General features: G+C 41.8%; 1 protein-coding gene across 13 annotated transcripts in view; it reads right to left on the reverse strand.

The window, feature by feature from the left end:
- The window catches only part of LOC306847412 (microtubule-actin cross-linking factor 1-like), a 164661-nt gene that overhangs the window by 21250 nt on the left and 128508 nt on the right, over positions 1-14903 (reverse strand). For all 13 annotated transcript variants that reach the window (XM_079381356.1, XM_079381354.1, XM_079381355.1 and 10 more), the window contains 10 exons: positions 4234-4395; positions 3985-4155; positions 3590-3756; positions 3257-3416; positions 2490-2816; positions 2119-2203; positions 1811-2034; positions 1470-1676; positions 585-812; positions 145-363 (listed from right to left, as the gene is read on the reverse strand). In XM_079381356.1, the coding sequence (XP_079237482.1) occupies positions 145-363; positions 585-812; positions 1470-1676; positions 1811-2034; positions 2119-2203; positions 2490-2816; positions 3257-3416; positions 3590-3756; positions 3985-4155; positions 4234-4395 (1950 nt within the window). The remainder of the gene's footprint in view (positions 1-144; positions 364-584; positions 813-1469; positions 1677-1810; positions 2035-2118; positions 2204-2489; positions 2817-3256; positions 3417-3589; positions 3757-3984; positions 4156-4233; positions 4396-14903) is intronic.

Here is a 14903-nt window from a genome sequence, read left to right on the forward strand (position 1 = left end):
AATTATGTCAATATATATTATACATGAAATAAAAATGTTTTGTGAGTTTTGAGGGTCTTAGTTGATGTCTAATGATGCATTCAAGTCCTCCTGAGAAGTACGAGAAGTACGCTCAAGTCTTTTGTCTGCATACTGCCCACTCACCCTCATCTGGTCTTGCTGCTGTCTGAGTGCTTCTGTGTCGATGGCAGGAGGGGGTAACTGGGTAATCAGAGTCTCTGTCTCACCCAGCCAGGGTTCAAGTTCCTCATACGTCTCCCAGAAACGCGCTACTAGGACCTGAGCCTGCTCTAGAGCTGAGTAGCGCTCAGCATGACTCTGATTTACTGTTTCATAACGAGCACTTAATGAGTCCGTCTTCACCTACAGGAGGAAGCAGAAAGACGTTTTATCGGGTCAACCAAATGAATCATTAGAGACTGAATAAACAAGCCTCCACTGTTGTTTGTCCCCAACATGACTCAACAAATCAAATCTCCGCCAGAAAATGCATGAGTCACATCAATTAGATTTTCCTTATCTATCCTTTCGCAGAGGAATAATTACATAGCTTATTCTGACCCCACTCCCTCTCCCTCTCTAACCTTCAAAGCCTCTCTCTGTTGTTCGCTGCAGCTCTCCAGGATGTCCTCTCGTGTCTTAAGGAGTTGGTCCACGGTGTCTTTGTGACGGATGATGTCGATGTTAAAGGCTCTCTGCACCTGGAGCTGAGTAACCGTCACATCAGGCTCCAGACTCAGAGGCCCCAGAGACGCCAACTTCCTCTCGGTCTCTCCGACCCAGGTCAGCTCTGCATCGACTGCCTCCTCATACTGAAACAATAACACACAAATACACTGTCACCAAAAGAAGTATGAGAAAAAATATTTACAAATTCAAGGCGGCAACATGGACAGAGGAACCATCCTAAATCAAACTTTGCTTAAGCAACAACTTGTTAAATATTTATATAAGTTGCAAATGCACTTATTATTTTGGACTCACTTTATTTTAAAGTAATATTCTCACCATTAACAAATCATTAACTATGACTTTTGCCTCAAACTCATAAATTGCTGCTTATTGATAGTTAGCAAGGTAGTTGTTAAGATTATGTATTAGGTAGGATTAGGGATGTAGAATATGATCATGCACAATATGTGCTTTATAAGTACTAATAAACAGCCAACATGTTAAATATGCATGCTAATAAGCAACTAGTTAATAATGAGAATTGGTTCCTATACTAAAGTGTTATCATTATTCTTTTAATTTATTATAACAATTTGTATGTTCTTTAAAGTATTACATCATTCTAAAAAGACAAAATGACACATTATAAAAGAATTATATAAAATTAAATTTGAATTTCCTAAAAGAAAATACTAATGCCTGCAAGGTATGGAAATAATAATGTTACATTTTAAGTAAGTTTAGGTTTTGGCTCTGTGTTGATCATACATATTTATGTACAGTATTTGCTGCCGTACCTGCTGTGACCTTTGGATGGCAGCCTGCACTAACTGCACTCTCTGTGTGATGGTCTCATCAGCTTGGCGGTAACGCTGATTGGCATCGGCGACCAGGCGGTCCAGGCCTTCTCGTGCACGCCAGGGTACCAGATCCAGTAAAGCACTGCCCACCTCATTCACTGTGTCCAGAACTAACCTCTTCTCAGCAGACACGCACTTTAGCTCCTGAGCCAAACAGACACACAATATAAAATAATTAATTCCACTGAAGACATAAAAAATTTATTGGTTTAGCAAAAACAAAAAGTAAAAAGTGATTCATCAGTATTTAAAAGAGATAAAACAGTAGACATCCTCACCCTCTGTCTGTCCTGATAGGCTGGTGTTGTGTCTGACTCATTGTTAAGCTCTGCCTCCACGCTATCCAACCATTGGCTGATGTCATCGTGTGAGCTAGCAAATCGCGTGGCCAACTGAAGGGCCTGTTCCAGAGTACGGAGGGCTTTGCTGCTGCCCGCTGTCATCTCTGCATAGCGGCTTTTGATGCCATCTAGCTTCTCCTGAATCAACAGGACCTCCTCACCTGTCACAGAGATAAAACATGATCACAGTCAAAGCAGGAATTTGTTGATACACCAATGAACACAGTGGCTGGATGGAAAAGTACCAGTGGTTTGTTTAAGCAGAGCCTGTCCATTCTTAATGGCCTGGTCCACTGTCTTCTTCCTGCAGATAATCTCTTCATTAAGAGCCTGTAGAGAACCAGCAGTAGAAACATTAACTCTGAACATAATTCAAGGGGATATCAAATAAAATCAAACAGAACGAATAAAATAAAATACACTGCATTGGTATATGCAATTGATTTTATTATTTAATCAGAATATCACGTAATTCATTTTAATTGAATGACAGACCTAGTATAGCTCTGACCTCACTAAGTGACAGTTTTTTTTTTTTTTAGGAAATATTCATATTCTCTAAACTGACTTATACGGTATTGTTGATCCTGGGCAGCTATGACCTTCAGAATCATACCAGTGTGTGTTTGTGTTGCTGCTCTAGTAGCTCCGGCTGATAACTCTGCACTGAGACCTCGGCCAGTCTCTGGGCCACCTCAGCTAGCCAGTTAAGGACTTCCACCTCTTCCTCTCCAAATAGCTGTGCATTGGCCAGGGCCTGCTCCAGCATGACCTCTCTCCGACTGCACCAATCGCGCAACTCCGTGTGCCCGTTGCGCACTGCCGTCACACGTTCGCCCAGCCAATCACGATCAGCCGCACAGCTGAGCGGGTGCAGTGATTGACTGAGAGTCTCAAGATGGTTTACATCATTGTCCTGAGAGAATACCTCCTCTTGGAGAGCCTTGGATTATAGCCCAGAGTAAAGAGGAGACGTGATTGAATGAGTAAGAGGAGAAAAAAAAAAAAAGACAAGGCAAACATAAACATGACAATGCAGAATAATAACAAATCATAATTAACTGATGTGAGCAAAAAATAATATGTGAATCAACACAAGATGAGATGGAAACACAAAATCATGAAATTAAACTGCAAAATGGAAAGGATGTGGGCAGGATCACGACCTGAATTTTGTGCCTTCTTAGATAACTGCACTCCTACCAGTCCATTTAAAACCACAGGAGACTGACAATCTGTTCTCTCCTCTGCATCTCTAGTCAGTCTAATGATGCTTGACACTTTGAAAATCGCTTGCTAAAATGATAGATCTTGGTTCGGAAGCAACAATTCTGGCAACAGACTCCTAGGATACATCTCTCACAGGTGCTGTGCATTCTCTACCTTGTGCCTTACAATCTGCTGTGTGATTTTGGAGGTCTGGGTTCCCATTGGCTCAGCGGAGCTCAGGCGTCTCTCTGTTGCGCTCAACCACTCACAGAGCGGCTCCACTGCCTCGTGGAACTGCAGCGCCAACCCCTGCAGCTCCTCTAGCTGCCGTTGCCTGAGGACATGAGGTGAGGAGGAAATCTGTGTTATATTCTACTCTTTATATAGACTACTCTGTTTTTATGGCCTTGTAAAGCAACCAAGTGATTGAGTTCTGTGTAAGAAATTCGATTAAGAGATTTTATGGCTGGGTCTGGGTGTCCATATTGCTCTGATTATGGAGTTTACCTGGCGCTGGCCTTTTCCAGCAGATTTGTCCATCTCTCTCCTAGGCTCTCAAGTTGTTTCTGGATTTTGTCTCTATCTTGTGTCTCAGCTGTAGCAGCGATACGCTCTCCTTCTGCCCTGATCATCTCTACAGTCCCACGGCGGTCATCCAGCAACCGTTGCAGCAGCTAGGAATAATAGGGAACCTCAATTAATGTACTTAAACCTGAATTATTATTTATTTTTTAATCTAGCATGATAGTCTAATTAGTCTTATACAAAATGAAGGGATCTCAAAGTCTTTCACTTGCAGCTACTTTAAAACCATTACAAAATAGATATTTTCAAAACGTATAATATAATAATTTTAGGTTTTACTGAAGTATTGATACTTTAAAATTTGATCAAAATGTAACCTTCTGCTCCTGAATTTGTGCCTTGACCACACGGTACTCAGCAGACGGAGGTTTCTGATTGGCTATGAGATCCTCTGTGTCACTCAGCCAGCTCAAGAGTGGCTCCAGAGCATCTTGGAACTTCCCACAGTGCAACAGAGCCTCCTGCAGCTGTGCGATTCTTTCAGCAACCTGTGAATAAAAAAAATTAAAAATGAATCCACTTCAATCAGTCAACTAAAAAAAGGCTAAAAATTGATGCAAGCTTACCCTCTTGTTGAGGGAGTTCCATCGCAGGTTGGTGGTCTCCAAGTCATGTTCCAGGGCCTGAGTGTCAGTGTATTTGGCTGCACTCTGGATAAGACCTTGACCCACAGCGTTGACATGTTGCAGTTTGGGCTGAATGCTGTCTATCTGCTCCCTTTCTACGGCCTAAAGAGTGAATGAAAGAGAGAACAAATGACTTGTGTATATTACTGGACACAGGTCAAGGCTGTACAAACTCAACAACATAATAATGGTGGCATGGCCATTTATAAATGGAGAAGCAGTTTTCAGCCCCCACACATTGACTGAAATTAAATACAGTGCCTTGGCAGCAACACTGTACAACTTTATTTCCCCAACAGCCCAACACTACAGCTCTGACAGAATATCCAACACGGTGGTTCACCAATACAGGTTGCCAAATACCCCTAACCATTGCCATGACCAGCAGTTACCAGTGTCAACATAAAACCCATTTGAATTTTGTAATGTGACTTATCTCAAAGAAACAGAATATTCATCAGGAAAAGCACTTTAGTGCAACCAATTGGAATTGGTTGGATCACAAAAAGTGGGCATTATATACCAGAATGGATTTTGGACCTCAATGCAATTTCACTACTGTCTGCACTAGGGATGCACCAATATTTAAAATCTATTCTATACCAATAAGCCCATAATTATTTTCATTTTTATGGCCGCTATTAAAGTCCGAAATCACATTTTGTCTGAATACTTTCTGCAACAAATGAAGAATGAAGTTCACAACTAAAATAACAAAGTATATAGCATGAATGAAATTCTGACGTACTACATCCACTATGTTGGCTTTGTTATGTGACCTATGCCCTCAGTTCCATTGCATTTGAAATGTAAATTTAGGCATCCCAACATAAAATTTACACTACAGTGTGAAAAATTTATTTTATTTCAAGATAAAGACTACAATTTAACAGTGTAACTTAATTATTTGTTTTTAAAGATTTAACTTTGAAACTTAAACTTTTTAAAGAAACTTTGGGCGTTAGATGATGGAAAAGATAATCATCTATAAAGCTAAGAGAAATCCTCAATCCTGAATCCACTGTGTGTGAGTGTGCGTTCATTTGTTTGCAGCTGCCTTGTGGCGAGGGGCTTCATTCCTACTTCAAACAGGATGTCTGTCGGCCTCAAAACAATGAACCACAGCTTCAATCTGCTCCACCCTCTTGTCGACAGTATATGTGACTGTGAGAATGTACGTGTCTATGCAACGAAGAGGGTGTTTGGTCTCCTTTTGTCTCTCTATATCCTGTCTAACATTATCCTGAATCCATCATCTAGGCCTCCTCCTCCTCCTCCTCCTTATCCTTGGTGTGTATACTTGGAGCCATTTCCTGTTTTTAATCCTGATCATTCATCACATGTGGCACTTTTCACCCACCAGCACAGAAATAACACCAGTCATCTGCATCTGTGGCACAACTAGCGTGGCAAAATCAAAGGGAAAGCTGTTAATCATTTCATAGACTATTATATATCTATATTATATATGCTACGACCAACAATTCACAACAGGAAAAGAGGAAATTTAGTTTGTCCGAACTCTGAAATCTAAACAAAGATGCTCACATCCACATGTAAGTAGGACGTAGCTATACAAATCCATATAACAGAAAGAGGTCAGTGCAAACAAGAATCGTGCCTCTCCTTACTCATTCTCTCAGAGAGCATTTGACTCTTGTAATGCAGGCCTCTGGAAAATATCTAGGATGCCTGTCATTCCACTCAAACGCTCTCGACCAATCTGGCCAGCAGGCCGGTCTCACACACACACACACACACACACACACACACACACACACACACACACACACACAAGCAACTGCTTCACACGTATCTCTCCAGCACTCTCTGTTTGTTTTGTCACCAAACTTTAAACTCTTTTGTTTCTCACTCAAACCCCCACAGATCACTTTTAGCTACTGGCAGTATTTCATCCTACCGCCAACCCACAACATCATTGCCATTGGAGTCTTTTGTTTCTCTCGCTTCAGTTCAAACCACAACTTCATACTGCCCAAATTTTAGCAAAGCAAATATTATAATAGCTGGCTAGGCTATATCCCCCACACTACGTGCTGATTTTTGCTGAGCTTTCTAAACCTTGTTCTGTAACTGAAAGCATCAAGAGAAAATATTCTCATGCTATTTTTGCTCAAGGCAAGATAAAATCAATCAGACTAAATTACAGTACCAGTCAAAAGTTTGGACATACCCAAATGAATATATGTTTCTCGTTATCTCAAAAAGCCTTTTGAGACTTAAGTTGTGCTTATGTATGAATTTCATACAAAACAGTTGAGTTTTTTTTAATGAATGACTCAGAATACAACCATTTTGATAAACACCATTTGGTTACTGCGTATTTCCCATAATTCCATTTGCATTATTTCATAATTTGGATGGCTTTACTACTATTTTGAAGTGAGTGGGAAAAAAAAAATGCATGCATGTTACAATGCTAGACATAATGTAGTCTACACTTCAACAAATATAGGATAGGCAGAATCAAGGCATGGAATTTCCTCTTCAAAGCATAATACTTAAAGCATTCAATAAGAAATTTAAGGCTATAAATGTCTAAAAACAGCAAAAAAAACTAATAAAAGTCTATCTTGTCTTGAGGGACAAGTGGAGAAAATCTTAGATGTAAAATTTCTGGACATCCCAGGAAATCACAGGAATATGATTTCTTTCAAATTAATGAAAACATAGCCGTTAGCAAATTTCTTGTTCTATAGAGACTTTCCAAAACACTCTCTCCAGTCCTACTCTTCCTGTCTTTGCTTTCAGCTCCTGTGTTTTTCCGACCTCGCAGTTTCTTGTCTTTATCTCTGTTTCCTTTTCAAAGGACTTCGGATGACTTCGTTTTATCTGACCCAAATGTTCTAACAAGGATATAATTCACAAGGTTCCATTAATAAATACTGAGCAAATTATGTTAAAAACATAGTCAATGAGTTCGCAGCATATGTGACTGCTTTGTTACGGCTGTCGTTGTGCCGACGGAGCTGCAGGGTTTGTTCAAACTCTTTTGTTTGCAACAGTCTTTTATCACAGGTGTTTCCCGCACACTGTCTTTCACTGGCATCATTATCCAAACAATCAAATATACCCGCTGTTACCATACGCCATAACATCAGTGCTCACTCCCTCCCTGATTGCTCTTCCCTTTCCAATGTGCATATCAGTTGGTGCGTCTGTTTACCTGACCGTCTCTAAAACTCTACCCTGGACAGACTCAAAATTGATTGTGGGTTTCAGATGCTATGTCAGACGTTTCTTCTGGCGCCTCATGCAACTCTTATTTTGAGTACTACCAGGTGTTCTGCCATAGAGACTCTTTGTTCATTCATGATCAGACTGTTGCAAAATCTTCTAACTTTGCCCTCTAAATCAGCCTCCATTGCAAGTGTGCAATTTCACTGGAGACGGCCCGTAACGAAGAGCTGCTCCAAAAGATTACAAAGATCTTTCCCGGGGTCTGTGGTTGACTCCCTCGGCTTTGAGCATTACGATGGTGAGAGTCTGGCCTTGCACTGATAGTACTGACATGCCCTTATCATCAATTTATATTTCTAACAACTTTCTACAGTGTTTGTGTGTTACTGGCAATTGTGGCTCCTCTTATAGAGGCTGATATTTATTTCTCACTTCCTTATTTCAATTGCAGTACCATCAGACTGCAGGAGGGGGATTTGAAGCGAGAAGAGATTTTAAGTTGGTTTGGAACTGGAAGACAGCCCCCCTCTCAAATCAGTCATTTTGTTCTGCTCTTAATTTTTCAGTCCCAACTGAGTTTAAATATCATTTGCTAGCTGATCCTGTTCAGTCCCTCAGTTGCTATAATCCTCTCTACACAAATCCAGCCTGACAGGGTTTCTGCATCTGATTACATCTGAAGGGACGGGGAGTTTTGCGAGTGACCATGCAGAAAGACAGATTTGGCCAAGGCTGAGGGTCAAATGAGAAGTGGATGACCAGTCAGACTGATAGAGACAGTAATGCAATAAATATCCAGTGAGCTCAAGAACTAACAGGCAGTCTCTCGGCCACCCGCCACTGTTACTGTGAAACAGAGCAGACACCGGCCTTGTCACGGCAGCTGAGAGAGAATGTCAAGCGCACACTCACATTATGTCAAGAAATCTAACATATATTTACAAAAACATTCCTGTCTGTTTTTTGACTCCTAAATCTCTTTCGAATACATACACAGTGTGCTAACTTAGACCAAGCAATGTTCAAACAGGAAGAAAAAGCAAACCCATGCAAATGTGTGCACAAACCCATTTGCCTGTAACCAAACACACAAACGTTCACTAGGGTTTGACTACTTTGTAGTAAGCGTGCATTTTAACTCAGCGAGCATGTTTGTGTTCATGTGAACATCACTGAGAATCCCAGCATACACATACCATGCACTGTACCTATATAGACACCTGGAATCATTCCAGACTATAGTAATTATGAGTATTAACATTTACAAACATGGATTAACCAGTCATTTGAAAGAAGACAGTTCTTGGATCTCCATGAACAAAAACACACACACATCACTTCAATCTAAACACAAACACCCTCTTAACGACCGGAAGGATCAATGCTGAAATATGCTGGAAGATTAACCCATTCACTAGTACTTTGATCAGACAATTGTGCACCTTTGTAGTGTAAAATAGGACTAAAAGTGCAGCAGGGTAAATTTGAGTATATTCTCCAGATAGCACAAAAATTCAGCAGCACTTTCACTATGCATATGAGAATTTGACTGATCCTTGACGTGATCACAGGCAGAAACACAAGGTTGATTCTAAACTAATTTGATCTTATATTTAATGTTTCTTAAAATATTGTAGATTTATGTAGCAAATAAGAATTGATAAAATTATTAAATATTTACTGGCACAAAGAACTTGTTAATGATCTTCAGTTTTGTTCAAGGTAATTAAATCAACAGCTTTCGATAACATGTAGAAGTATGGTATTTGGGGTAAAAGCACCCCTGCTGTTGCGGCTAAAGGCACAATAATTAAAATGATAATAAATAGCTCAAAGACTTTTCCATTGGTTAGCATGACATGAATTAATTTGGGTGTCCAATTTAGTGTCTTTTGTGTCTTTTACCACAAATGTGGGGTTAAAGGACCCCCTTGCCACCTCATACATTTTTTTCATACAGATTTTTAAACAAAACCAGTTATCCTACAAAATGTGTTGCTCCATAAATGTTCCATAAATTCAATAAAAAAAAAAAAATTCTGCAATCATACACTGGCAGTAGTAAAAAGCACAATTACCTTAAGATACCTTTAGCCCCACTGAACCCTATTATACAACTAGGACAACATTTACTGCAGAGTAAAATTACGTTATTTCACTACTGAATAACAACCACAAAGCTTTGTGAGGTACAAAGATCTTCAGGAAAAATCCTCAAGGACAAGATTAGTAGACTTCACAGGGATATTGGTGAGGTGATTCTAAATCAGTGCATCTCAAACTATTTCAGGTCAAGGAGCACTTAAAAAAAACAAATCTGAGGGGAAAATCACACAACTATTACCAACAGCTGGGTCTGTACCAAAGCAGCAAAAACAATTCCCTTAGTATAAATGAGCTGAATTAGCTAAATGTTGATTTAATTGACAGAAACACTCTATTACAATTAAATGTTGATACAATCGGTTAATTCACTGTCATAAGTTATGATATTAATTTAATTTTGGTTGTTTTTGTCATAAAATATTTTATTTAAATAAAATTTCAATATTTAGACAGTCAACAAATCCGCAGAACACAGTTTAAGAATCACTGCTGTATAGTATTTTTTGGGCACTGGTATAGAAAACTCAACCTATGAACTGACTGAAACTATAAACTGAGTTACCTTTGCACTGATCACCTTAAACAATAAACTTGAAGTTTTTTTTTTTTTTTACCTTCGTGTCCAAATCAAGGTCATGTTTTAGTGGTGAGATTTCTTCCACAGAACTTGTTTCACAGGTGTCCTCACAGTCATTGTCACGTGATTCCACAGGCTCCTGAGAGCTTGCCTCATTCTCGCCCTCGTTAAAAAGGCCATGTAAAAGACCTGGCTCTAGTTGCTCCCACTGGTCTCTCTGTTGGTGCACAGGGTCTAAGCCTGATCCATCTGAGTCCCATTCACTATCCCCAGTCATTGATCCAAGTACAAAATCAACACCTGATCGGGTCTCCTCTGACTCAGAGTCCAAATCCTGACAGTCTTCACAAGCAGAGCCCCCATCGGACACAAGCCGCTCAGGGGCTGCCAGGTAAACAAAACTATCGGAGGAGAGAATTGCGCCTTCCTCTGGCTCAGGGCAGCATTTTGGGAGGGGGCTCGGAGGGCATGATTCCACTGATGGAGATGAGGGGCAATCCTGAGGATAATGAGGTGGCACAGCCACAGCTAAATAAACAAAACTGTCTGTTGCAACAAAAGCATCAGCATCTTTGCTGTCAAGTCCTGCTGTTCTTGACTCATGTTTAGTGGTCGACAGGGGCAGAGGGGAAGGTGGAGCAGATTCAATACTGATATTCGGAGAGTCTAACTGGGGGTATGAGGCGCTTGAATTTGGTGTACTTGTGGTTCCCTGAACAGCCTCTGTTACTTCCCACTCATGTGAAGATATCTCCTCTTGAACAAATACTTCCACAGAGACTGAAATCTCTTCTTTTTTCTCTGATTTTGAAGAAGCTCCCTCTTGGTCAGAGGTCATTTCCATAGTTACTTGAGCAGGCTCAGAGGAAGCCGCATCCTCATAAGAGACAGTCTCATAGTGACCGTACTTAACCTCCCTTTCTGCCTCATCTTCCAAGACAGAGAACTCTGGGGACTGTTGAATACGGTCCTCAATTTCCACCCCTTCTAAATTAGTCGTAAAGATGCCGAGATTCACATTGCATTCAGCATCTGCATTCATATTCGCTAAGGGGAGAAGTCCATGCTGTAAGGAGATATGAATGTCAGATGTCTCATCTTGTTTCATTACCTCCTCATCCTCTTGCTGCTCATGATCTAATGAAGCCCCACTACCTAAATCTGAATCACTCTCTGGTTGCTCATAGCTCACAGTTTGAAATGCATCGGATGGCACAGTCACATCTTGGTGTGAGGTTTGAATGCCACTGGATTCAGAATATAAAGCATCTGCATCAACTATGTATGAAGTATAATCATCCTGATCATGATTATTACCCTCACTATTACAGGGAAGACAACTTTGCAGTTGGTCTGGGCTTTGGTCAATATCTTCAACCGAAAAACAGCTTTGCATACTTTCTGTTAAATTTTGATTAATTTGTGTTACACATGGCTCAGTCGAATCGGTGTGCTCTACATGATCTGTGACATCATGTGCTAACATCACAGCACAATCTTCATCATACAGCTTCTTGATGTCACATTCAAGTTTGGCATCAACTTTATCCATTTTCACCCCAAGCAGGTTGTCAAAGGTATCCAAGTATTCAGAAGTATGAGAAAGATCCCTCTGCTCAGAAACAGTTGATTTGTCTCTGTCCTCTTCCAAACACTGTCTTTCCAGTTCAAGAAAGAGTTCATCCGAACCTGCCTCTGAGCTGGGGCAGGGGGAAGCACTGGGAGCCTCTGAGCCTCCAAATCCTACAGGTGGCATCAAAAGGGGCCAGTGGCCTGAGGATGCAAGTTGTTGCGTCTCCCAGTCCTGTAACTGCGATTCCTCCTCTTCCACCTCCCAAGATATACCACTTGTTTCACTGCTCTCCAGTTTCAACACCGCTTGCCAGTTTCTCTCCTCCATCTCTAGTCTCTCTTCCTCTTCTTTCTTTTCTTGCTCTCTATTCATCTCATCCTCCTCCTCCAACTCCTCCAAGATTCTGCGTTCATCTTCTTCGAAGCAAAGTTCTGAGGTGGTCTTTTCTCGTAGCCCGCCAGTAAGAGGAGGCCAGCCCAATAAACCTTCCTCACCACCCTCTTGACTGATACAGGGAGACAAGGGCAACCCCCCATAATTAAGTCCCTCTCCTTCTTGCAGGAAAGGTGATGGAGGATCCAGAAGGTACAAAGATTCCTCATCACTCTCCTCACCAAGAATGGGGGGCAGTGGGGGCAGGATAGGAAGAACCCTTCCATGCCCCGGTGACCTTTTACTACCCCTCATACTTCGGGGCCAGGTACGGGCTTTAGTGGGGGGACAAAATACCGGTTTTGGGGGTATAAGCGGAGTGGTGTCTTGGTCGTGTTCCAGTAGGGGTGAGTCTCGTTCATTATCAGAAGTTTTAGCTGCAGTAGTATCCCAGTTTTGTGGTGGTTCTTCGGATATACTTCTAACACACATTGGGGCTTGAGTTAGTTTGCTCTGCTCGCCTCTCTTTCTCTCAGCCTGAGAGATACTAGGACTAGGCTGTGGAGAGTCTGAATGAGCAAAAGTAGTAGTCTCTGAGGGTGGCTGTTCTTTCGAGGGAGAAGACAGCGCAGTAGCAGGTTTGTGAGAGCGGAGCTGGAGGGGTTGTTTTTGTTTGAGCAGATGAGGAAGATGGGAAGGAATTGGGCTAACTGTGGGAGTGAAAGATGGAGAGCTGGAGACAGGTGGAGTTTGAGGACCTCCGGATAAGGCAGCAGAAGGTGAGAAAGGTGGTGCCAATGATATAGAAGGAATAGAAGAGGCTAGTAAAGATGGTACAGGATGGAGAGGAGAGACTGGGATTCCAGCCCCAGACAGACGCTTCTCTCCACTCTCTCCAGGTGAAAGCTCTAAACGTTCTGCAAACTCAGGATAAGTAGGGGGCATGAAAGCTTTCCAGGAGCGCCGATTTGGATTGTCCTTCTTGTCACTGCCCTGGTGCCGCCTTTTGGTCACAACAGCTGCCCCAACAGCAGCTGAATTTGATGCAGGAATGACCACTGAAGAGCCGACTACTCCGACAGGTGACATACTCTGAGGGTCACCGGTGAGTTTCAGAGCATCAAAAATAACTCTTTCATCCAGCTTTTTCACACCTGCATCTGCAGGTCCTCCCCGTGCAACAAACACTCCACCTATATCGGCTCCCAATGTCCCATTGCTGGAGAGCGTACTCCCCTCACCGCCCCCTGAGCCCAGAGTGCTGCGAGAAGGCTGGCTGAGCTTTGAGCCTTGATCAATCTGCTCATTGATGCGCATAGTGTCGTAAATTGAGCGCTGGGGTACATAGCAGTCCTCAATGTATGCCTCCTCATCATCGCCCTTCCCAAGGCACCTGGGGTTCTGCCGCAAGCAGTCCGGGCGACTCAGAGGTTTTCCCATCCCAAACCACAGCGCCCTCAAGGGGCTGAGATGGGATGGTTACTATTCCACAAACAAAGCCTGCTGTGAGCAATAGTGAGGTTCTGAACTACTTCGATAGCTCACCCATGAGTCCTGTAGTAAAGGCATACATTGTCATGCACTGAATTCTCAGTATACAATGTGTTACGATGCTTAACATCCAGCATAAATATCCGTGTAAGAAAAGGTACGAGCCCTCGATTCAGAGCTACATGGCGGCATCTGCACGTGCAATGCTGATATGCGTTAGTAGTGTCTCTTTTGCAGAGACAAATTTTTGAAGTAACATATTAAATATTAAGAAAAATATACAAAAAAGCTGTTAAGTGTCTGAATCAGACGTGCAAAATCCATAACAGGATAATAACATCCCTCATGGACAATATTCCTTTGTTTCCTTTATGAACCGCTGAGTCCTAAACCCTCAAAACAAGGGCAAAATCCAAAATCCTTTACTTCCTTAGTGCTGCTTCCTCTTGACTCTCCTTCCCGCTGCCACAACAGGAAAAATCAAAGCGGGGCTTCAGCTACTTTCACCATCTCCAAGAGCAGCAGCCAAAGCTGTATGAGGCTCCTTTTAAGGTGAGAACTCCACACTCTGTTACTGAGTTCAGCAAAGAAAAACAAAAAGTGCCAGTCAAGAGATTTTGTCTCTCATCTCCCTTTTTCTTCTACGTACATAATGTAGTAGCCATAATTCCTTGGAAGTAGTTCCAAAAACAAGGCATCTTGACGAAAAAACAAACAAAAAAAACACGCTGTAAACTTACTTGATAACACTAAAGTATATTTAAAGAAACAGTCATAAAAATACGGACTCACGCTTCCGACAGTCCTACCAGTGCTCCAGCCGTATATTTATTAATTTCTGCTTCCTCTTTTTAATCCTATAATGAAGCATTTATAGAGCATGTCAGGAAGAGAAGCCATCTGTGCCTGAAATACCCCATCCTCCTCTTTTATCTAGTCCTCTTCAGCAGACGGAGCACGAGGGATTGAAATCAATCAAATCCAACACTCTTTGTGACATGTTCATTTCATATTAAAAGTACAAAAGACATTATTTGAACAAGAAAAAAAAGAAGAATTTATTTCAGGGAATCCTTTCATCCAGAGCTTGGGGGAAAATCCAAGGGTCCAAAAGGTATCTGTGTCCAGGAGGGTTGAGGGTATGGAGATCCAATGAGTCCGGTGCAGCCGGTGAGAGAGTGGAGAGTCAGGGGACTGTATCCAAAAGGCAGAGACCCAGACAGAGCTTCATTCCAAGTGCTGCCTTGCACTTCAGGCACTGTGATTTCCAGACAATCCCCGGACACGCTC

The sequence above is a fragment of the Barbus barbus genome (genome assembly GCF_936440315.1).
Source record: "Barbus barbus genome assembly, chromosome: 27".
NCBI classification, from domain to species: Eukaryota; Metazoa; Chordata; class Actinopteri; order Cypriniformes; family Cyprinidae; genus Barbus; species Barbus barbus.